This window comes from Mustela lutreola, chromosome 9, assembly GCF_030435805.1.
Source record: "Mustela lutreola isolate mMusLut2 chromosome 9, mMusLut2.pri, whole genome shotgun sequence".
Classification (NCBI taxonomy): Eukaryota; Metazoa; Chordata; class Mammalia; order Carnivora; family Mustelidae; genus Mustela; species Mustela lutreola.
In genome coordinates this window covers 38,234,969-38,260,492 of record NC_081298.1, presented here as the reverse complement: position 1 = coordinate 38,260,492, position 25,524 = coordinate 38,234,969, and the positions used below count along the sequence as shown (strand labels likewise).

Sequence of the window (25,524 nt, the reverse complement as noted above, 5' to 3'; positions counted from 1 at the left end):
AAGGGAATGATTGTCAGGTTGACTCCACATAAATCAACTGCTTCTGACAGCATATACACTAAAGGGCTTAAGAAACCAATGATCCTTGGGGCGCCTGGGTGGCTGAGTGGGTTAAAGCCTCTGCCTTCGGCTTGGGTCATGATCCTGGGGCCTGGGATGGAGCCCCACATTGGGATCTCTGCTCAGCAGCCACCCTGATCCCCCCTCTCTCTCTGCCTGCCTCTCTGCCTACTTGTGATCTCTGTCTGTCAAATAAATAAATAAAATCTTAAAAAAAAAAAAAAAAAAAAGAAACCCGTGATCCTTACTGAGACATAGGCTAATTCTCAGGTAACTTTCCTGGTTATTTTTCTTTAAGATAAGACCAAAAAAAAATTCTGGTCATTGTAGGACAATTCATTTAACTTGTGTTTTAACTTAAATCTTAAATAATCGTTTTCCATTAAGAAAAGTGTGGAGTACAATGAGATACAACCTTATACCAGTTAGGATGACAAAAATTAACAAGACAGGAAACAAGAAATGTTGGCAAGGATGTGGAGAAAGGGCAACCTTCTTACACTGTCAGTGGGAATACAAGCTGGTACAGCCATTCTGAAAAACAGTATGGAGGTTCCTCAAGAAGTTAAAAATGGAGCTACCATACAACCTAGCAATTACACTACTAGATATTTACCCCAAAGATACAGATGTAGTGAAAAGAAGGGGCACAGATACCCCAATGCTCATAGCAGCAATGTCCACAATGGCCAAACTGTGGAAGGACCCAAGATGCCCTTCAACAGATAAATAAATAAAGAAGATGTGGTCCATATATACAATGGAATATTACTCTGCCATCAGAAAGGATGAATACCCACCATTTTCATCGACATGGATGGAACTGGAGGGGATTAGGCTAATTGAAATAAACCAAGCTGAGAAAGAAAATTATCATATGGCTTCACTCATATGTGGAACATAAGGAATAGCACAGAGGACCATAGGGGAAGGGAGAGAAAACTGAAGGGGAAGAAATCAGAGAAGGAGACAAACCATGAAAGATTCTGGACTCTGGGAAACAAACTGAGGGTTACAGAAGGGAGGGGGGAGGAGGGATGAGGTACCAGGTGATGGATATTAAGGAGGGCACCTGTTGTGATGAGCACTGAGTGTTACATGCAATTAATGAATCCTTGAATACTACATCAATCAATTAATGAATCCTTGAATACTACATCAAAAAATAATGATGTACTGTATATTAGTTAATTCAACATTGAAAAAAGAAAAAGAAAAAAAGAAATGCACAAAGTTTAGGGTCCCTGTGTGGCTAAGTGTCTGCCTTCTGTGGGTCATGATCCCAGGGTATGGGCTCCCTGCTCAGTGGGGTCATCTTCTTCTCCCTCTGCCCCTCCCACTGCTCATGCTCTTTCTCAAATAAATAAAATAAAATTTTAAAAAAGGAGAAATGAATAAATTTCAATAAGATCATTAATAATGGCTTTGTGAGCAGCCACTGGTTCCAGACTAATTTTTTCATACAATCAGACAGTTCATGTGGGCACAGATGCAGCTTTATTTCCAGCTTCAGGTTTAACAGGTTGAAAGATTTCTGCTTATCCATATCCACATCCTTTAAGTTACCAGCTCCTCCCACAAATCGGGGTCTGGTCATATGCCTGGTTTTGACCAAAGGACTATAAGCAAGTGGTGTCACTTCCAGTCTGAAGTTTCTCTGTTCCCTGCCACGGGGACCGTAGAGGCTAGAAGTAGGCTTAATTGGTGCTTCTTTGGAGGACAGCTGTGCGGAGAGTTATCTAATTTGTGTTAGACTTGGTGTGAGCAAAATAAAACTCAGTTCTGTTAAGCCATAGAGATTTTCAGGGTTTGTTTGTTATGGTAGCAACTTTGCTTATCCTGACTAATCCAGGGCCTTGGAGGACACCCAGTCTTACCTGACTTCCATCATAAGAATCTTTCCTACAGCATCCCAGAGATGTAGTCCAAATACTTCTTCCCTGAGAACTAAACATCTCAATAATAGTAGCAAATAATGGCAGCAAACAATTATATGATGCTTACTAAATACTTGTTTCCAGACATAATTTTAAGTATTTTGTATAACTTAATTTACTTGATTCTCACAAAAGCATGAGCTCGTCAGTATTATTTTCCTCATTTTATAGCTGGATGAATTGAAGCACAAGGAAGTCACTTGCCCAGAGCTGAACAGATAAGTTAAATCACTTGCCTGGGGCCACAGAGCCATAGGATTCCAGTTTACTTTCAGTTTCTGCTCCTAACCATTGCACCACGTGGCCTCCCTAGATTGGATTTCCATTTCCTTTTCACACCAACTATTCAACAAGAGACAGAATAATAAAACTCCAAAGACGAGGTTGGAAGAGGCTTTGGAAAACCATTAATTACTGTGTTTTACATGAAGGAACAAAATCACTTTGCAAGCCATTTTCCTGCGGTTTTCAAACTGGTGTCCTGGGGGGCGCTAGGCTTCAGGAGAAGGGCCTCAGGGGCTGTCAGTACTGAGGTAGGTGTACATGCTACTTCAAAGAGCCCAGTCCTGTTATAATCTGTCTTAGATAGTAGACTTTTGGATAAAATTTGCATGTGAGTGAAGTATACTGCTGCTTTAATAAAATTGGGAAATGGATCTCCCCACACTTATACTGAAATAGTAGGCTTGGAAGATGGCAGTAAACAGTGGAGGGCTTCCCACAAGCTGGGAGTTCGGGTGGAGTACATAGATTCTATGGTCCCTTCACCAGTCCTGGGGCTGGGAGATTTTGCTACTTCCATAAATGCACATAGATTCTATGGTCCCTTCACCAGTCCTGGGGCTGGGAGATTTTGCTACTTCCATAAATGCACATAGATTCTATGGTCCCTTCACCAGTCCTGGGGCTGGGAGATTTTTGCTACTTCCATAAATGCACATAGATTCTATGGTCCCTTCACCAGTCCTGGGGCTGGGAGATTTTGCTACTTCCATAAATGCACTCTGGAGATTGCACTCTGCAGTGGCAAGACCTGCCTTATTCACCATTGTATCCCCACTGTGACATGTAGTAGAAGTCCTATAAACTACATCTAGAAGATAGAAGGCAAGTTCCAAAAGGCTTCCCTGAAACAATTTTTCAAAAAGATTAAGCTCATTTGGGTTGAACACAGTAGCACACTTTGGCTGTAGTGACCAAATGCAAAAAAAAAAAGGAAATGGAAAAGAAAAGTTATTGTTCGTGTTTTGTCCACCTATCCTCAAATGGGAAGTGGTCCTACTGTGTGCCCAGGGAAACACAAGTGACGGCCCCAAGCAAGTGCAGGCAAATACACATAACTGTTTGCTTCATTTTAACGCAACTGATTACACAAAATTATCCAGATTAGCTGATCACATTAAGGAAATTAGAAAGTTTTCTTTGCTTTAAAAAGGCATTTCTCTCTCTCTCTCTGTGTGTGTGTGTGTGTGTGTGTGTGTGTGTGTGTTGGCAGCAGTTCTAGTACATTTTTGTACTATGTATGATTATATATCATGTACAAATTGGGCTTATATACAAATTGATTAACAAATTGGGTTTCATCAAGAAAAGGTGTATATCTGAGAAGGGGGCAGACTGATGAAGCAGAAGGAAGGTAGAGAGAAGTCTAAGAAAGGATTTGTGGGAGTTGTCGCCCACTGCAGACTCTCTTACCTTGTGTGGTCCCATCCAGTCCCATGATGAATTTCATTGATCTGATGATTTGCTCTGCTACTGGGGGGCTCATGGATGTAGCATAAACAGCACTGTGTGAGTGAACTCGTAAATAATCCACAAGGTCCTTTAATAAAAGAGGAAACCAAAACAGAAAGCAAGTAAGTCTTAGTGTTGGTGGTGAGAATTGTATCTAGTTTCCTCCCATCCACCAATGCACAAGACATTTGATTCTTGAATGTGGTCTACATTTTCAAGGGGCATCACCAAAATGTTTATTTTTTCTATCTCTTCTTCTTAGTATCTCCCTCAAAAACCTAGGAGGTATACAGAAGTGGGATGCTAAGAATTTGGAGTTGAGGTCTGTAAGGCAAAACCATAGGTACAAAGGAGAATGATTTCCCAAATGTTTGTTGAATATCTAGCATGCACAAACACTGGTTTAGTATTTAGGAATATCCAGGAATATAGGATGTGGTTCTTGCCCTTAAGCATCTAACATTAGATTGTGCCTGTGGAAAAGTAATAGGAGGAAAAGTAATAGGATACACAGACCAGTATATGCAACAGGGCTATAAGATTGCAGATGAAGGAGAGGGGTATTGCTGGCTGGAGCAGACAGGGAAGGCATCAGTGAGGAAGTAGAATTGTCTTAAAGAATGAAGACAGATAAAGAGGAAAAGAAAACTTGGGGTGGGGTAGGAAGTGGCAGAAGGGAGAGGTGGGAAATTAAACCAGAGTGCAGGTTAGGACCAAGTAAACTCTGGTTTTGTCTTTGACAGTAGAGAGCTATTGGATTTTTGTGCAGCACTGCTTGGAGTGTTGACTCGCTGCTGGTCTTCGGGTGGTAGGAACGATTCTTCACTTGCATACCTGACTCCCAAGGCCGAATATAAGGTCCCAGGTAAGCCTGCTGAAAACCTTAAGATGTTCCAATAACTCAAGGCCCAGTGGGGAGGGTTGCACTGGAGGTGCTCAGCCATCTACCGGCTGAGCAGACCATCCACTGGCTCACCTGCTCTGGCTCATGGCTTGGGACCCTGGGGACCCTCTGCAGAAAAGCTAATGGGCTAATGCTAGCTCTCTGCGTTAGCAGTGAGTCTATTAAGGATCAGCCACCTTCTCTTCAAGAACAGGGGGACAGTTAAGAATCCCTCTGAGAGGTCTTCTCTGATCATTCCATCTTAAAGCTGACTGGGAGGAGCCTTACTTTGCGCAGGCGCATCTCCTCCTAAACCCCTCTCATTGGCTACCTCCCAGCCTGGGGCTGTGCCCACCCTTCACTTTCCCACGTCTCTTGGGGGAATGGATGGCATGGTCATTCACAAGCATTTTAAACATTCTTAGCTCGTTTTCCTCAGTAAAGTGAATGTTCTGTCTCACAGGTGGTTGGTGATGTGATGCATCTATCTGGCCCACAGAAGGGCCTGGCCAGACCAGGTCCTGACCTCTCTCCCTCCTGCCTCCTTCAATGTGACCTTCATTCTGAATCCCCTCTTCCATGCATTCTTCTTCCCCAACTTCCTTTCTCCCTATTGTCCTTCATTTCACACTCTTCATTTCTTTCTTTTCTTCCTTTTCTTCTACTCTGATTTCCTATTTCCCTCTTTTGTTTCAAATTCATTTAAATATTTTTTTCTCTCCATTCCTAAGCATTTTCTTCTCTTCACCTCCTCTCCCAACCTCCTCCCCTCTCCTCCCTCCGCTTTCCTTCCCTTCTTTCTCTCCCTCTCCTTTTTCTCTTCTCTCCCTACTCCTGGGCCTTCTTCCCTGCTTTCATTTTTTCCTTCCAGCACGTTTGTACAAGGACTTGCTCCAGGCTCTGTTCTAGATGTGGGAGTCTAAGAAGAGAAGGAAAGGCCAGTCCCTGGCGGCCATCATCTACTTACATTAAAATTAAAATTAAATTTCTATCTCTTCATTTGTTTAGTGAATCTCATATAAGCAGTTGGGTGGGTTTTCACTATATCTGAAGCGTATATGCAGGATGATGGCCTGACGTAAGTCACTGGTCACACAGTATTTGGAAAGCTCACTCTGGAGGAGGCAGAGAGGGGAGCACCTAAAGAGAGAACGGCATTTTCCAGAGTAGTTGCAGATAGGCTCTTCTTCCCAGCTCTATGCTCAGTGTTGCTCTAGGAGCAGCAACAAGGGTTTTCTTTGTTTGTTGAGAGTTGATGCCTCCTGATAATGGTGGGGAAGCCAAGTGGAAGAGAGTGAGTAGGACGCCGGTGACACTATGATGGGGGCTCATGCGGACCGGGGCTGGAAAAGGGCTGTTTCAAGGAGGTTATCTGGCCTTGAAGGATGGGAAGATCTGATAAGATGGAGAGGAGGGGAGAGGCATGGACCTGTGCTAAAATTGGGAATGAGGAAGGCATCTTATCATCAAAGAATGGAGGCGTCAATTGGGAGTAGAGCGAGAAGCCAGTACTTCCAAGACAAGGTTATCACCGCGAAGGGAAACGTGACTGAAGAGTTACAGGACAAGCTCTGGAAATGGGCTGCTTGGGTTCAAATCCTGGCTCTCCCACTTACTGATACGTGACCACCGGCAAGTTACTAAACCTTAGAGCTGGGCGCATGGGTTGGGAGGAGGGGACCCAAACACAAAAACTCTTCCAAGTGTCTATGCCAGTCCTCTTGTTTGGCCGAGGGCAATGTTCTAAGTTTAGGGAACTACACATTGGGACACCCAGCAAAACAAAGGTTTTCTGCCCAGCTCTTCCTGCATCCTCATTGGGGTAGTAAAGGATGGAGAAGAAAAGAAAGGAGAAGAGCGTTTTAAAGTAAAGAGAACCCAGATTTGATGACAATTGGCAAGGCCCCGAAAACGTAATAGGGCTCGAACCTAAGACCATAGCTGATATTCCTTGGCCACTTGAGGCGTCAGTGTAAGAATTTTACATGGGTTAATCTGCCCAATCAGTCTATTTTTATCTCCCTTTTATAGTTGGGATGCCTGAATCATGGAACAGATCAGAAAATTATCCAACCAAAGCATGGTTGGCTAACAAGGATTTGGACCCTAAGAGCCTGACTCTGGAGTCCCTGCCCTTAGCACCACACTATAATCCTTCTCCAGCGAGCTGGCTTGGCCTGCGCAGAGGGGGGGGGGGGGGGGGGGGATGGATTGCATCAGTATCAAAATGCTTTGGGGTTATGGCTCTTATTTCTTGAAAGTGAGTGAGACCCCCTTGAGAGCAGGGACGGAGTTACACAGTCTTCTGAAATCCACAGCAGCATGTACCTAGCAGGCTAGCAGGCGCCTGGTAAATACTGATGATCTAATGAAAAGCAGAGGGGTTTTTAGAGACTGAGGAAGGATGGTGAGGGTCCCTGAAGTATATAGAGAACTGCTAAGTTGCATTCTTAGGAACAAGAACAGAAATATTCTCTTAGTCTTGGGGCATCGCTGGCAAAGATCAGACAAAGAAACAAAACAAAGCTTCCTTGGGCTCCTCAAGGGCTCTTCCCAATGTCCCCAACCCGTAATCTTCCTTTCCAAATTGGGAAATTTCATAAAGCCAAGGTCACCTGCATTCTTACTTTGAATAAATGCCTCATCAGGGCAGTTATCCTTCCCTTTTAACATTAAGACTCTCTTGCTCACAGTCTTATCTCTTTTAGATTGGGTCCCCTTCCTCGGAGGGTCTGTTTGTGGACGGGGTTAATTTTTTTGCATGCTTCAGAAGGTGGAGCTCCTTAGGTAACTTCTGCAGAACCCCGATCCTGATTCACTTCTCGCATTCCGCCACTGGGCACTGGGAGCCATGAATTAAGAGTTGGCTTTGGTCTCTTCGAGGCAAGTCTGGGTTATGTCTTCCTTCAGAGTGGGTTAGAGGTCTCCTCCTACTGAGGTTTCCAAGTCCATTTGTAAGTTCAAAACCCTGATTATTTTCTCTACCCATAGGCCTGGAGTTCAAGGGCAAGGGTGGTTTGCTGAGGAAATCAACAGGAGGCTCTTAGAATAAACATCTTGGTGTTCATACCGTGACCCCCATTTACTTCAAAGGGCTGTTAAATGCAGCCGGAGCTGAGGCTGGCTCCTGCGAGGGGCCTGGCTTTGTCTGGCGCCCAAGCTTCTGGGGCTGATGCTCACCCCAAACTTGGCTGCCCTGTCTGACTTCCCTCCTCCAGCATTCCAGCCCCGCGGCCTATCAGTCATGAAGGCTACCTTTGCTCCACTCGTTTGCAGGTCTCTGCTCAGCTTGGGGAGGCTATGAAAGCCAGTGGTTAGCAGCAGGCATGCAAAGGGACATAGGATACATGCCTGAGAAACATTTGGTCTCTGCAAAGCAGGGTCTTTACAAAATACCTTCTCTGCCACTGGACTGACACAAAGTATAAAATAAACATAAATCTAGCTTCATCAATTCAGGTTTCTTCTAAAGAAGACATTCATGGCATGGAGCTCTTGTCAGGTAGAGAGAAGTAATGACCTCAGAGGTCTTGAAAGGACAGAGCGTTCCAAGTTGGGTTGTTCACAGATCATCTACAGTAGCTCCAGACTCAAAGTGAACAAAATTGCAAACTCTTGCTGGCTCTGGAGAGACAGTTTTGCCGGTTTCCCTAAGGTGGGGAGAGAAGGTCAAGGCCAGGGCAATAAATTCCAACAAGCAGAAATGACTTTGTTGGACATTCTGTGACAGGCAGCCCAAGGCCAAGACAAAATCTCTACTCTCTGAGATACTATCTTAGCAAATCAACGTTTTCTCCCCTTGTTTGTTTCTGAACACTTCTCCTTTTGTGACCTGTCTGGTTGTTAATATACACATTCCTGACCTCGACTAGCTCGAGAAGACTTCTAGAGCCTCCTAGAACCTGTTATTAGGAATATAGTTCCTCTACTACTAATGCTAACATTGACATATAAAAAGAGAGCCAGACAGTTTTATCTTTTTCTAGATTTTTGGACCCAAGTAACTATTTTCAAATTTCAAGATTTACTAAGATCTGCATGAACATAGTAAAATTGAAATTATTAGGGTTTCAGGAAAATGTAAAGTCCCAGTGTGTGTGCTTTTACATTTTTATGGTTCATTTTGTTGCTTTTGTACCGATTGGTTAGAATCCTGGATATTTTGCAGTTATCACCCCCCCATCACACAAATTGAGATATACATTCTAAAATAACCAAGAAAAAAATATGATAAAATGATATAAAAACTGTACTCTAAATATTTAAATAATCAAGAAGAAAGATTTCTTTCAAATTAAAACTGTTAGCATTTGTCCAATCCTCTGTCCTTTCAGTGAAAAAGCATAGTTTAAAACAAACTCAAAGTCAAATTTTTTTTTGCAAAAGTAATTCAAAATCCAGGGGAATAAAAACTATGACTTATATGGAAACTACACATAATTTGAAATTAACATAACTTAAAAAGATAAAGGTACAGATGAGCAGATGCAAAAATTCCATTAACTCTTGGGCTTATCAAGTCAGAAGGAAACTCATCAAAACCGTTCCAGATAGGTGTGCATTTGACTGATTTTGAAATCAGGGAACGATGCATATAAACACTTTCCCAAGTGGCCTCCAGTCTCTGGCTCATCCTTCGTGTCTTGAAACTGCCCTATGTTTTCCAGGTTTTGTATCTATCTTGCTGTTTGAGGGCAGTTAAAGCTCTCTTTGGTTAATGGCCCTCTGCCAAAGACTCTAATTCTTGCTGCCATCTAGTGGTAAATTTGGAGACTGCAGCGTAGTATGGAGGGGGAAGAGAAGACAAAGGCTCCTGGAAAGGGAACGGGAGGAGGAGGCGTAGGGATGATGAAGTTCTTTGCATCCAAGCATGTAGAAAATGAATATTTTATTTATTTATTTTTTTTTTTTTAAAGATTTTATTTATTTGACAGAGAGAGATCACAAGTAGGCAGAGAGGCAGGCAGAGAGAGAGGAGGAAGCAGGCACCCTGCTGAGCAAAGAGCCCAATGTGGGACTCGATCCCAGGACCCTGAGATCATGACCTGAGCCGAAGGCAGCGGCTTAACCCACTGAGCCACCCAGGCGCCCCAGAAAATGAATATTTTAAAGAGCAAGGAAATAGATCTACACATTTTTCTGAATTGTGATTAATGTGAGTAATGATTTTCCACGATTGCAGTATCTACCCCAAATGAATACAAGTTACATAGACAAGAATAAATACACTTTTAAAACAGTCCTAGTGTCTTGAGGATGGATAGGAAGAGGGAGCCAGAGTGAGCTGGTCCTAACTTCAGACCAGTCATGAGCCTTTGTTTAAAGTGGATATCCGATGAAGGAACTCCAAGGGGAAAATATGACATGTACCAAATTTGACAACACTTTAAGGATCCGCTCACTTTAGTTTATTCAGGTGCCCTTGGTTCAGGAAACAGAGTTACGCTTGGTTAAAAATTTTGTAGTTTAGAACTGCTGCTAAAGTAATCACAAAACCACAAGCTCACAAAGCCATGTAGCCCGGATAAGGGACCTCCTAAATTTGAGAACCTCTGATCCCTCTGCTTCCACCGCTGAGGAAGGAACATTTAACCTTTCACCAGATTCAGCTTAATTTTGTAGGATCCTAAGCATTCCCGATGTTTTTAGCATTACGCAGCTAATTCCCACAGGCCAGTGGAGGGAGGATGGAAAACAGTGCTTTGAGCTCAGAAGAAAGTAATGCTTGTTGAAGGGTCAAGACCACTGTAAACCCTGAACATTTGAAGCATTTGTGCCTCTCATGGTCACAGTGAAATCTGTTGTTTCAAATCATAGGATTTCAATTGGCCAGACTGTCTCCTGCTGCAGTCCCTGATTTGTCTAACTGGTTTATCAGGAGTCTGAACTCTTGTTCCTGCTGGTAAAAATGAGTAAGGAATCGGGAACTTTGGATAAGCTGTGATGCCACCTGCATGGTGTGGATTTGGGTCTGGTGTGTCTCCTTGGTGGAACCAACATCAGTGTCACAAGTCACTTTGGGACAGGTGTAAATCTGTGTGAGATAGCTATTAGGATTTGGATATAGGGCAGACCACTGGCTTCTTTACCCCTCAAAGCCAGGATTGAATTTTTCATTTTCTTTTTCTCCCTGGCTCTTCCCTCCTTTCTTTAGTTTCTTTTAAACATTTATTGATTTATATGGGCAACCCCTTTGATGATATTGGCTCAAAATGACTGGGACAACACTCAATAGTCTGATCCCATCAGATCAGAATTTTAAGTCCTATAGATGAGATATGAGAGGGGCATCTGGCTGGCTCGGTTGGCCCAGCATGTGATTCTTGATCTCAGGGGTCATGAGTTTGAGCCCTACACTGGGGGGTTGAGATTACTTAAAGGAAGAGAAAGAGAAAGAAAGAAGGAAGGAAGGAAGGAAGGAGGGAAGAAATCTTAAAAAAAGGTATTAGAGGGTGACCCAATTTGATCTATGGCTTATCCAACATGCAGAAAGAATTATTTTGCACAGAAAAACTCTTAAAAGGGCATTTCTGATCTTGCCACGATTTTGATGAAAACTCTTAAAACCCAGAACCTGTAGCAGAGTCAACCTCATTTTTTGCCCACTGTTGCTGTTATCTACTTTATGTTTTTCATGCCCCCAAAACCAAACTACTGACAGCTCGGTAACCTTCCCTTATCATTTCTGGGGTTTGGTATACATTATTACCTCTTTTTAAAATATACCCTCCCTCCATCTTCTGCCTTTGAGAATGATATTTATTCTAAGACTCCTTAGCTACTACCTGCAGAGTTAACTATCTCTCTCCTTGTATCAAGTCTTTGCGTAGGTACACTGCTGGTGTTGTCATTTTATTATAATGTGATTATGTATCACACTCTTCCCTTCGCCATTAGAGGGCGAGTTCTTTGCCATTCTGGACATATTTGGCCTTGGACCCACTGTATCCAGGCTGCCATGATCTACTGAGGTGTGCTGAACTGAGCTGAAGCTCTCAGACTATGTCCCCAGAGCTTTCAGATTTTATTTTATTTTTTAAAAGATTTTTATTTACTTATTTGACAGAGATCACAAGTAGGCGGAGAGGCAGGCAGAGAGGGGCGGAGAAGCAGGCTCCCTGCTGAGCAGAGAACCCGATGCAGGACTCGATCCCAGGATCCTGGGATCATAACCTGAGCCGAAGGCAAAGGCTTTAACCCACTGAGCCACCCAGGCATCCCAAAGCTTTTAAGATTTTAAATAGACACAGGGATCCCTGGCTTACCTTCCTTCCAGCTATGTAACCTCCTGAGGCTCCAAAGCTTTTGGTGAATGTGCCCATAAGCACATCAACATCTCGAGGGTCCAGTCCAAAGAATTCTACAACACCCCGGCCAGTTGGGCCCACGGACCCAATACTGTGAGCTTCGTCTATGTAGAGGTATGCCTTGTATTTCTTCTTTAGAGCCACAATCTGAGGCAGACGCACGATGGAACCTTCCATGCTAGGGCAGAAGGAGAAATGCTTGTCACTTGTGTGCACTTTCCTGGGAAGCCCCGTGATGGTCTTCCTTCCAATCCTTCTCAGACAACCTGTCCTGACACCAGTCAGTGGTGACAGGGACACACAATTCCTTTCTTCCTAAGGCATAACTTAGTTGGTTAAAACAACCCTCTCAATCTTGTAAAGCTGCTCTGGCATTATTTTACTTGGGAAAAAAAAAAAATTACGTTCGATGGATTAAAGTGCTCCAAGTTGTTATAGCTAATTCCCAATGAACAATGACCTTACTGTGTTGTTGATCAATTTATTTGTAAAGTCAACTAGTGTAACTAGACTGACCATTTTGGATTCTAGGTATTTTGCTAGTTTTAATGAAATTGCTTTATGTAATCTGTCTTTGTCAGCCTGCTGTTGTCTATTTGACCAGTTCTATCTGACAGAGACTCATGCTTGAATTGCCAAAGATTAAAGGTAAGAATTAAAAACACACAAAAGAACTTTGCTTAAGACACATAGTATTAGTGAAAGCACAAGAGAAAGTTCTTAGGATCTCTCGTTCACTGCTCATTGGAAGTCAAAGGCTATTTTGAGGCATCTGGTAATGTCCCCTCTTTCTGTTCATTTAGGGGAAATTGTTCTCATTCTTGAGTGAGCATCCAAATCCCCTGGATAGTTTGTTAAAACACAGATTACTGCTTCCCCTCTACCCTGCTCCTGAGTTTTTGATTTGGAAGTTCTGGGCTGGGGTGGGGGGGGGGGTGCTACGAACTTGTATTTCTACCAAGCTCCCCGGAGACATCGTACTGTTGGCTGGGGACAACACTTTGAGAACCACTGCCATAGAGGAACCTTTTTGTTTTAGCCCTGAGTGCTTAATTTTTCATGGTATTGTAAATTGCAAAAACACTTCAAGTCCTCCAAAAAAGGGAAAAATATGAAGGAAATAAATAAGTAAAACTCACATTTACATGGCACCTTTGGAATTCGATGGATTTAAAAGGACTTTCAGCTTTCATCAGTTCTCACAACACTTTGTGGGCTGTGTCTACACCACACACAGTTTTGACTTCCCTGACAGGCGAATTCTATGAAAACACACAGACTCTCACCCTCACCATGTAAAGGAGCTTGTCAGACAGCTCAAGCAGTTTATTTCAAGAACTAATCAATTGACGCCAATTGAACTTTGAACTTCTCCCTTCTTCCTAATTAATTTATTTATTAAATTTAATGCATTATAAAAATAAACTTAAGTGTTAGGTCAATCCAGTCAAAATAGTCCGGCTGGTCGTGCAGTGACTCAGGCCAAGAGGTGTTGGTTTGGAGGGAGCAGACTAGCCAACAGCGTAGCATTTGTATTTTTGGCTTCTTTAAAGGAATTTATTTTAAAAAAAAGGGGGGGGACTTTGTTCTTGAAAGCAGTTTTAAGGTCACTGCAAAACTGAGCAGAAGGTAAAGATTTCCCATATACTCCCTGCCCCACATACACATACACATCATCACCCCTATAACCAACATTCCCAAGAGCAGTCCATTTGTTACAAATGCACCTATACCAACACATCATTGTCACCCAAAGTCCATAGTTACCATGAGGGCTGCCTCTTGGTGATGTGCATTCTATAAGCTTGGACAAATGTATGACAACATGTAGCCATCCTTATGATACCCTACAGACTATTTCTACTGCCCTACAAATCCATTATTCATTCCTCGCCCCACCCAACCCCTGGCAACTACGATCTTTCCATGGTTTCCATAGTTTTGTATTTTCCAGAATGCCATGTAGTTGAAATTATGCACCGTATAGCCTTTTGGGATTGCCTTCTTTCACTTAATAATATGCATTTAGTTTTTTTCCGTGTCTTTTCATGGCTTGAGAGCTCATTTCTTTTTAGTACTGAATAGTGTTCCATCGTCTGGATGCCCCACAGTTTACTTAGTCATTCACTGACTAAAGGATACTTTGGCTGCTTCCAACATTTGGCAATTATGAATGAAGATGCTATAAACATCCATGTGCAGGGTGTTGTGTGGACACAAGTTTTCACCAGTTTGGGGAAATACCAAGGAACATGCTTGCTGGGTTGTATGGTAAGAGTATGTTTAGCTTGGTAAGAAACCACCAAACTGTCCTCCAAAGTGATTGTGTCATTTTGCATTCCCACCACTAATATATGAATCTTTTTTTTTTTTTTTTAAGATTTTATTTATTTATTTGACAGAGAGAGATCACAAGTAGGTAGAGGGGCAGACAGAGAGAGAGAGAGGAGGAAGCAGGCTCCCTGTTGGACAGAGAGCCCAATGTGGGGCTCGATCCCAGGACCCTGAGATCATGACCTAGCAGAAGGCAGAGGCTTTAACCCACTGAGCCACCCAGGCGCCCCCCCAATATATGAATCTTTCTGTTGCTGCATATCCTCTCCAGTCTTCCAGATTTTGGCATCCTAACTGGCATGTGGTGGTATCTTATTGCTTTAATTTACATTTCCCCCATGACATATGATGTGAAACATCTTTCTGTATGTGTATTTCCATTTACATACCTTCTTGGGTGGGGTGTCTGCTAAGGTCTTTTCGATCAGATTGTTAGCTTTCTTACTGTTGAGTTTTAAGAGTTCTTTTGTACATTTTAGATCACAGTCCTTTATCAATGTATCCTTTGCAAATGTTTTCTCCCAGTCTGTAGCTTGTCTTCTTATTCGCTTGGCATGGTCTTCCGCAAAGCCCAAGTTGTTAATTTTAATGAAGTCCAGCTTATTGCCTTTGTGTTTCTCACAAAGTCATTCTGAATGGTTGGTTTCAGATTTTAATGAAATGGAAACCAAAGACACTCATCTTCTCTTATATAAGTTTGTGAGTTAACTCCAGTATTTTCTTAGATTAATTGTTTGTTAACATGGTTTCCAATGAGGGGAGAAGGTACAGCCATCTGACTGGCCTTAGAGTGTAGCCACACCACTTACCAACCGAGGGCTTGGGCAACTTACACGGTGTTCTCTGCCTCCATTTTCTCAGATGTAAAGAAAGCATGATGATGAAACCCTCCTCATAAGGTCTTTCTAGAAATAATGTTTGTAAAGTGTCTGATGCATAACAAGCACTCACTAGGTTGTTCTTTTTCTTAGGAGGAGCATAGGAGGAAATGTTTGGAGTGAGGCCTGACTTGAGAAATGGGGAGCCCTTAACAATGCTCGGTGTTGAATCTTCCAGGAAAGAGGCATATGGGTGTCGTACAGAATAAATGGCTATATGCCCTCAAAATTCTAGGATCTACTTCTCATCTTTAACATGTTAGAAGTTGGTAACACAACTATGCTGAAAACCTGACATGTCACAAATAACCATTCTTTGTTCTGGAACTGAATTTGGCAGGAACCAGAGTTAATGCTGAACAGTTTGCAGACACTCGAGGCAGCTAATTAGCCATCCTTTGCTGGGGCTGGTCTAGCTGATGTTAGGAGTCTGCCCACCTGGTTTATATTTCTTCCTCTAAGATTAATGACTCTACAGTACTGTTGATTTCTGGAGTTACTACAGGGCACGCATGAGTCCTGGGTAGAACTCAACTTTTATAAAGAGTTATATTCACCTGAGCTAAGTTTTCATTTTCTTAATGTGAACACATTTGAATTGAACCCTTTCCTACAGTGGGATATTGAGATTGGTGCATGCGTAGAAAAGGGATTTCTATGTTATTCCTGTAAATTGCTGTCAAAAACACAGTGCCAGAAATGAAAAAGAAAACAAGGATGGTGTTTTATTTTTTTTCTTCCTGAATGGCAAGTTGTGTTTTCTTTTGACTTCAATGAAAGAAAAACAACTAAAATACAACTGTAGGTAGAGATAATTCCATTATTTAATTTGAAGCTCTGTGCAAGAATTTGAATTAGTCTCGAAGCACAAGCTGATGAATAATTTCTTTATATCGTTTCTGTTACATAATGTATTAGCTAAGTGGCAAGACTCTTTTGAAATTTCCCTCTCACCACCTTCCCCTCCACATAGAAAGCATATTATCCGTTGGCAGGACTGGAATTAAACCACTGGTCTGCCAACTTACATGGTGGAAAAAATCTCCTTGGTGGGCCCCAAGTATAATCCAGGGAATAAAAGAGGGTAAAAAGAGAAAAAGAAGAGAGCTAAGACTAATTAAAAATAAAGTACTTTCTTAATCTCACAAAACAAACTGAGGGTTGCTGGGGGGAGGGGGTTTGGGAGAAGGGGGTGGGGTTATGGACATTGGGGAGGGTATGTGCTTTGGTGAGTGCTGTGAAGTGTGTAAACCTGGCGATTCACAGACCAGTACCCCTGGGGATAAAAATATATGTTTATAAAAAATAAAAAATATATATATAAAAATAAAGTGCTTTCTTTTCCTTTTTTCCTGTATGTATTTAAATCATAGGCTAAAGTTCTCAATCCTTAAACTTCCATTATTTTGGGGAGAAGGGTTTACACCCTTAGAGAGAACGGCATTCTGAGATTTAAAGATTTATTTACGTATGTGTTTCTTGGAAGGGCTGGTCACTATTTCTCACTACTTTTGATTTTGAACGTTTGAGCTCTAGTCATGCTGCTTTCATCTCCCAGGCTATTTGGGACCCCCTGCCCTTCTCTAGTATATTTTTGAATAATTTCGAGACTTCTTGACCACCATGAATCCACCAACTAGACTCTTCAGAGACACAAAACTAGAAAAGTCTGACTTTAAAGTAATACTTAAAAGAAAATGCAGATGAGAACACTATAATAGTATGATTGTAATTTTAAGCCCCCGACCATGAACTCACGGAACTTTGGATCTCAAGTCTCACTCTCCCCATTTTTACAGATGAAGAAACTGAGCCCTGAGTAGGTAAATGGTGAAGGCCACCTGGAGGACTGTTACAGTTTCCATGTTTATTTCATGGGATGGGGGCACATGGGTGGAGTCTTCTGTTGATACTGGAGCTCTGTTCCAGTGGGGCTCCCTGGTTTGAACCTTGGCTTTATTTCATCTCAGTTATCTGTCCTGGGTTAAGTGTCTTCCTCTTCACAGTAACCTCAAAGAGAATGGGGAGGTTTCCTCAAGATTACACATGGGAAGCAAGAAGCAGACACAGAGAAAATGCAAGCTTCTTCCCCTGACATCCATCCTTCAGTTGGGTGGAGAAAACAGCTTCACTATGCAGAGAGCTTATTGTTTTCCATGTTGCAACCTCCTCCACTGAAAAGAAATTTAATGATCCAGACAGCTTCCCTTGGTTGTGGGTTTACCACAGACTGGGCTTCTGCCAAGAACGGGGTTCTATGATCTTATTTAATACTTATAAAAGAACCTTATGAAGGGCACAGAACCGTAAGTGACAACACTGGGATTTGAGCCCTGATCCCAGGCCTCTCTCCAGATCCAGGATCCTCCATATTCTCTCTCTATATAATGAGACCAAGACGGTTTATGGATGGTGACCCTATTATTGTTATTATTGTTAGTATAATTATCATTATCATAACTGCTTTTGTGGAACTGATGGATTTCTTAGACTTGGTATTTGCTTTTTCTATCTTGATACCTGCCTGAAACTGTCTGATTAGGCTGACTCTTTTTTTTTAGGAATTATGAAAAATTGATTTATATGAGGCATTTGTGGTGGGGGGTAGGGGGGGACTTTGCCCATGGTGACAAACCACAGCCATAGATTTAAAAAAAAATACAGGAGTGAAAATTCAAAGGAGGCTTTGTGTTGATGTTAACAGGGTATGTGTCCATAGCACTTTGTTAACAAGTAGAAGTGCATTTGTGAACTGTTGATTTCACATTATTAACCTTGGCCTTTTAGAAAATTCTGTGGGAAGTAATTTCATTTTTTGGTGACAGCAACAAATGAGAACATCCACTATGTTCCAGAACTCCAGTTTTGGTTAGCCTTATTCTGAAGATGAGGAAACTGAGGCCCCAGGAAGTACCAAGCCTTTTTTAGAGGTACCCTGTTTCCTAGCTATGTATGGGCCTTTGGAGGTCGCAGTTTCACTTTCACATAAAGACAAGATTCCGTCTGATGAGATAAAAGGAAGCTCTCTATGAAGGAAATCCAAGGAAAGTGGAGGTTTCCTCATACAAATAAATGCAACACCTGTCTCTGCTGTCCTCCTGAGATCATGGTGGTAGGACACAGGCCCAGCCATGAACAAGCCCAGCTGCTGGAGTGAGTTCTCTGTGTAACTGATGGGACTAGTTGACAGTAAAATGCTGGTGGTCCGGTCCACTTAATTTCAGCTATAATCAAAGTACTTCAAACACAACTTTCCTTTAGTGGAACCAAGTTCTGTTTACTTGCCATTGGATTCTGTCAATTCTGGTTAAAGGAGATGCCCAGTCTGCTCTCCCTCAGCTGATCCATGCTCCCACATGTCCAGGCCTGAATGACATGTGTTTAGATAAAGGCTCTCTTCCCAGACTGGCAGCTGGCACAGATCACACCGGGAGAAAGATCTGGGCTTGAGGTTATGACAGCCCAGAGTCAATAAGATTATTTCTGAAAAGTAGCAAGTTCAAGGATAGTGAGTAAACTATTCATAAAATTGAATTATTAATTGAATGACTCTATAGTAGGGTCTTTCAGTCTTGGCACTGTTGACACTTTGAGCAGGTGGATTCTCTGCGGTGGGGGCCTGTCCCATGCATTGTAGGATGCTTAGCAGTATCCCTGGCCTCTGCCTACTAGAGGCCAATAGTACTCTGTGGCTGTTGTGCCAACTGAAAATTGTCCAAATTCTCCAAGATAGGGGCGGGTTGTGGAAGGGAATCACCTTGATTGAGAATACTCCTCCAGGGTGACCCCAAAGACTTCATAAATAGGGTATCATCTGGGGGCTGACCCGAGGAGTTATTGATGGGGATACATAACGTGGGCTGCTGGAAACTGGCAATGCCATCTTTGCAACTCTACAGTAGCACTAGGGACATCCAGAACACCAGGCACTAGGACAGTGAGGCTGAGGGAAAAAAACAAGATAGTACCTGGCTCATTATTATTACTATTACTGTCACTATCATTAATAGTATTATTTTAAATCGAGAGAACGCACTTCTTTTTCCCAAGAAGGGTGGAGACACGTTTCTTCTGCTGCTTGTTATCCATTCATGGAATGGAAATGATGCACACTCCGGCTGAGTGGAAAGTCCCATCAGATCTAAGTCTCCTTTGCGAGCATACCTCTCCTTGTAGGGAGGCTAAGCTTTCAGTCCCTTCCATCTAATATTGTTCACTTTTCCATAATTATAAGAAAAAACTCCCTCAATTCTTTGAATGTGAAGATTGTTTGAGAACTGATTTAAGGAGGGAGCACTCCGAGATGATGTTTCCTTGGCTCAGGGACAAGGGCATTTGACAGAAGAATGGCCTGGAGGCAATTTCCATTTCGGTAGTGATAACCAATTCAGACAGAGAATGAAACCAGTTCCATCACAACGGGCCTTGTACAAGCTCTCAGTGGCTTAGTGGGTGTTTTGTCTGCATGGCTTCAAAGCCGTGGGAAACTGAGCACACCTTCAGATGCTAAGTCTAGCAGCTCCCAGCTCCAGATCAAGAATTGTCTTTGAGATTAGTCTTAACCTTGTGGAAAATGGGCTGGCTTTTTGTATTCTAATGCCAACAACTGGCCCAGTTCAGCAGGCAACTTGTGTTTGGGTGCACTCTCCAATTAGAAGCATTGCCTACCAGCAATGCCATGAAGGCAAGAAGCATTCCTTTTCTCGAGTGGGGGGCTGGAAAGGGACAAAGAGAGAGGGAAAGTAGAGAATCTTAAGCAGGCTCCTTGCTCAGTGTGGAGCTTAATTCAGGGCTCCATCTTGTGACCCTGAGATCATGACCTGAGCAGAAATCAAGAATCTGATGCGTAACCCACTGAGCAACTCACACACCCCAGGCAAGAAGCGTTCTGATGTTGAGTGACCCAGCACCTCTAGGTCTTTGAAATTGTGGGCAGTCAACGGTAGTGGAGAGAATCAATGCAAGTTATCAGTGCTCTGGGAGGAATTTCTGAGGATACCTTCACAAGAATCCAGCCTCTGAAGCGTTCTGTCATATGCAGAGACATTGAAAAGCCAGGTGACCCAAGGCCTGACAGCTCACATGAACAGCTCTGGCTTCAGTCCCTTCATAATACCTTACATCCAATTCATTTTCCCATGGAGCTAGGAGAGGTCAGACTTTCCTCAGTTGTCAGCTCGCTGTGGGCCCCGATGCCTTAACATGTCTCTGGTTATTTCCATACCTGTAGATGCCCTCCACTAGGATGAGAATCTTCTTCCAGGCTCTGCGGATTCGAGGCTGGCCATAGATTACAGCATCTCTCAGGAGCTTCTCAAGGCTTTGCATGTCTTTAAATAATACCAAAAAAGAAACTGAGTCATGAGAAGGTTTTTCTATCCTCCCTCATTTTCTTTTTTAAGACATCGTCAGATTTCTTGGGCTCAGGCTCAGACCTGAGCTTTTCCGCGAGCAAAATTGGAATCAGAGAACATTTGGGGGGGAGAGAAGGGCTTACATTTTAGTACAACTTAACTCTGACAAGATGACTCGTGGGGTTTATATAACAGGCAGAATCAACCCCCACTGGAGGCACATTGTTTCATAAGCTCTTAAAGGCTCTCCTCTCCTGCTTCAACAGAGATAGAAATGCTACATTACATGCATCCCTGGGACTTCAGCTTTGTTACCAGGTTAAAATGAACTCACAGAGATATCATAAACTATAGAGTTAGTTGAGTTTGTACAGAGTGGTGGCCTTGCTGGCAGGTTCTCACTATCTGTACTTTGAGACCTGACCTTCGACATCCTCCATCTTTGGAGGTTTCAGAACTCCAAGTCAGGGGAACCATCCGCACTCCTTGCAAATTACTTGGAAACATCTGGACACATTAATAGGTGCTCCCCATTATTGAGCCCTGTCTGCATTCCAGGTATCCTTCCAGGCGTATTTTTTGTAAGAACTCTTCTAATCCTTACCATGACCCTACAGAGGAGGCACCTTCATTTTATGTTTCAGGAAACCAGGGCACAGGGAAGTCTGGTGAGTCTCCTGAGGTCATGATCACAGCCAGCAAAGCCATTTGAACCCGTGCAGTCTTGTACTATGACCCACATCCGGAACCACTACCTTCGACTGCCTTAAATGAGAGTTGTTGTCCCTTCTTCAAGCCCCATGGTCATGTAGAACAAGGAAGGGTGGATGTCTGTTAGAATATTCTTCTTAACTTGTGGCATCAAATATAATTAATAGTGACTTTTTATTTACCTGCAATCACATGTAGATGACCGGGCTTTGGTTGAGAGAACACTGGGAAAAATGGGTCTACATTTCAGCTGCGTGTATGTGTGTGTGTGTGTGTGTGTGTGTGTGTGTGTGTGTGTTTAACCTGCAAAGCCCAGAGAGACAGATAAAAGGCAGAGGCTTATGGGCTTGTTTTTTTAGACTCCTTGTATTTCTACTGTGTAGTTTTTTTTTTTTTTTTTTTTTGAACCTCTTTGAGCCCTCCCTTTTTGAGAATCTGAAACCAATACCGATGTATCTTAGTCTGGAATCTGATTGTAATTTGGAAAGACGGAGATGCTACTAAACAGCTGACCTGTTACATAATGTCCTCCAGGAATTAGAGACCCCATTAAAAATGCTCATAGAATAAACTTAGTAGAGATAAATCTAAAACGGCACAGTCTCAATATGGGTTTTGGTTACTGCAACAAGAAGCAGATGTGCCAAAGAAACAGCTATTCGTTGGGTTGTCACTGGTCTAAGCTCAAGTTAGCTGAGGTTCTTGGTTTCAATGGAACGCCCTGAAACTTTCCCTTTAGTTCCCAGTCTGTGGATCTGCCTTAGGGCTTCCTTGCAGCGTTCGTCCGAGTGCACAATATTAGTGCCAAATCAATGATCATTCAATCGGTTGCCTTCCCATGGAAAAAGGAAGGAGAATAACACATTGGATCTAAATAGAAGTTATGAGAAAGAATAATTACCTCATGTCTGCAATAATATTTCTTTAATTACCTGTGTTTGGGGGGTTTGTTTTAAAGACAGGCAGACATCTGTCTTCACAGAGGTCATGTGTTTTAGTGACATGACATCATTACCCACTAGATGGCAGCCAAGGAAATGAAAAGCAGCTCTTCGAGAATTTCCAGGATAATAAACCTTCGCCTGTATGGACATTTTTCTTTAGGCTGGGTTCCTAAGATGTTGAAGGAGCCCCTGTGATTGAGGGAGACAGCTCCTTTTTCTATAATCTACTGCAGGCCTCTTAGTCTCTGAACGGAATGAAGAGATGATGAATAAAATCATTCCTGTTTAAAGAGTGTTTTTCCTTCTGGGAGTTGGAATTTATAAGTTTTGTTTGGTACAGAAAGGACACATGATCAGTGTGGTCCCAATGCCATAGTAATAAAAACAAACCCAAGTGAACGAAACTACCAGCCATTTAAAAAATGACTGTTCAAATATATGTTTATTAAAAAAAAAAAAAAAAAAGACTGTTCTGGGGCACCTGGGTGGCTCAGGGGGTTAAAGCCTCTGCCTTCGGTTCAGGTCATGATCTCAGGGTCCTGGGATTGAGCCCCATATCGGGCTCTCTGCTCGGCGGGGAGCCTGCTTCCCCTTCTCTCTCTGCCTGCCTCTCTGCCTACTTGTGATCTCTGTCTGTCAAACAAATAAATAAAATCTTTTAAAAAAATAAAAAAAATAAAAAATGACTATTCTAAGATTTTGAAAAATATGTATAGGCAGAGATTATTCTATTGTTTATGCAATCAAATAGATCCCATACATATTATAGGCTTAGCCTGGGATTAGGTTTAAAATAAACACCACTAAAGAAACACAGAAGGTTCTCCCCATTCTTTTAATAATAAGCAGGACAGAGAACAAGCCTTTCAATGGCCATGAAGTGTTTCATGCATTTTGCTAATGGAAGCGAGAGGAATCATGGTCCCTTCTATGGCAGGGACCTGTTCCACTCGAATAGAGAGTTCCACGGGGCTGGGCTTTGGTGAAACATCACACAGCTGCTGGTGTCCACACACTGGGATTCTTGAGCAGGGTGAAAATCAATAAGCCTTATTTCCCACCTTATTTCCAGTAAGCAGGAACTCACCAGCCCCTTAGAAACAGAGAAGCTGGGCAGAAAAAGGGATGACTTCACTCAGTGTGGGATTCCAGACCCACATTAGTGTCTGGCAGCTTCTCTTTGGTTCTTAGGGTCTTGCTCTATTAATGCTAAGAGCTTGTGTGGGTGACAGACCCGCAGGATTTAGGGCTTTGTGGTTTATGTTCTGCAGGCCTTGTGAGAGTGTACTATTTCATCAAGCCACACGCTAACATCTGCAAGGGATTTTTAAATAATGATGCTTAATAAAGCACTTATATTTGCATTAAGTTAATTCTCATGACACCTCTAAGAAGTCGGAAAGAATGATTAGGTTTTTGCTTTCTCTGATGAACAAACCAATGCCAGAAGGTTTGTAAAACCAATCACCCAAAACCAAACCCAAACAAACCAGTTTCTTGTTGATGTATAAAGAAAGGTCTGAGAGATGGAAAATTAAAATAAAAAATAAATTTGATGCCCTCGAGGCACACACACACAATACTATAATATCGTTCTGAACTTATTGCACACTATGGACTCGTAATTGGACCTCAAGTCTGGGTATCATCAATGCCTTCAGCATCATTCGCCACTGTCTGGCTCACTGAGGTGATTTCCTTTGGTTTGTGAAGGGCTGAGAGGAGCGAGCTGGCATGATGCGGGAGGAACTGTTAGCTATCAAAAAATGAAGGCATGGAGGCCACATTCTGGTGATCCGTGCAAAGCAAGCCCTGGTTTGTCACAGGTATGGTGAATCAGATTACCGAATTGCTAAATACTTGGAATCATCTAGTGATGTGCCAGAAACTACCATCAGGCTTATGTGACAAATACCCTTTGAGGGCTTGTTCCTGAGCCTGTCCTTAAATTCAAAGCCCCGATAATACCAGCACGGCTCTGGGTCCAGGGCCAGTCATGTGGTTGCGATGATTATCAGCTCTGTTTTCCTACGCTGCCCAGTGTGGCTGATGGTTCTTCCCTTGTCCTTCAGAGCTCCATGAAAACCACCTCGAGGTGCATTTAGCTACACCCTCCGCTTCCCTGTTCTGTGGGCTCCTCACCAAAAATATTATCATGCCTACGCGTGACAGGCATTCATCAGCTGTCTCTTAAGTGAAAAGACGGTTGGATGATGAAGGAACACTACTGGTTACTCTAAGTCCTTGCTCTCCATCCGTCCTCCATTCTTCTTGTTCTTTGGGAGATGCTCAGTTTCATCCTTGAACATTGAACTGAAGTGCGAACTGTGAAGCAATATTACTCAAGTGGCTGGGAACAATGATAAATAAATTATATGTACTTTTTAGATGATGATGGGGGACATGTACCTTGTTTAGCCTTTGGGGGAAAGCATAATCATAATGGCTAACTTTGGTAAGCAACGTAAATGTTTTTGAGATTTATGGGGGAATTTCTCATGCTTGGAAAATTTGGTACATTAAGTTTTGCAGTTTGGGTAAATAGTTTGGTTCAGATTTTCTTGATAGCCCTGTGCGTATGTGGAGAGGTGTTGCGGGGCCTTCCGGCAGGCCTGCAAGAAGCAAGGTGATCTCCTTGCAAGGGCACCAAGGCAACTGGGAGTAAAGGATCAAGCTGATTTGAAGGTGAGGCGGGTGCTAGGGGCAGGGCTTGTGTACCAGAGGGGAGGATCGTACAAACAACTTGACCATTGAAGTCAATGCAGGAAGGTCAGATATGACTTGGGAAATGATGTGGGAGCTCAGAAGTCAGTGCTGGGGTCTTGCGTCTCAGGTCAAGGCCAACCAGCGTGAACCGTGGCTGCATCTGCCTAGCCCAACTGCCCTGCTCACGGAGAGTTGCATGGGAGAAGGAGAGGGAGGCTCCTGCCCTTCACCAGCCAGGGAGAGGCAGCTTGAAAAGGAGGTAAAAGTACATTATGCTTAAGAATGGGAACTAGAGTCAGTTCTCCTTGGTGTACATTCCAGCTCTGCTCTTATTAGCTCTGTGTCTCCTTCCCACTTTGTGCCCCTGTTTCTTCGTGTAAAAAAGGGAATAATCCTAGCAGGGGCCTTGTGTTTATGAGGCTCAAATGAGTTAGTACATGTAAAAGGCTCATTACAGCAAAGGTTCAGTACTGTTGGTTGTTGTTAGAGCATATTGAGGCGATCGCTGTATTTATTAATATGGAGCGCATGTATGGCCTGGAGCACTGGGTGTGGTGCATAAACAATGAATTCTGTTACATTGAAAAGAAATTTTTTAAAAATCCAAAAAAAAAAAAAAAAAAAAAAAAAGAAAGAAAGAAAGAAAAAAGAAAACAATCCAGTTCAGGAGTCCAAG

General features: G+C 42.7%; 1 protein-coding gene across 1 annotated transcript in view; it reads right to left on the bottom strand.

The window, feature by feature from the left end:
* SPTLC3 (serine palmitoyltransferase long chain base subunit 3) overlaps nt 1-25,524 on the bottom strand; it is a 138,071-nt gene that overhangs the window by 34,682 nt on the left and 77,865 nt on the right. Inside the window, exons 7-9 of the mRNA XM_059134050.1 lie at nt 20,358-20,463; nt 11,880-12,099; nt 3,693-3,819 (exon numbers count right to left, since the gene is read on the bottom strand). Of these exons, the coding sequence (XP_058990033.1) occupies nt 3,693-3,819; nt 11,880-12,099; nt 20,358-20,463 (453 nt within the window). The remainder of the gene's footprint in view (nt 1-3,692; nt 3,820-11,879; nt 12,100-20,357; nt 20,464-25,524) is intronic.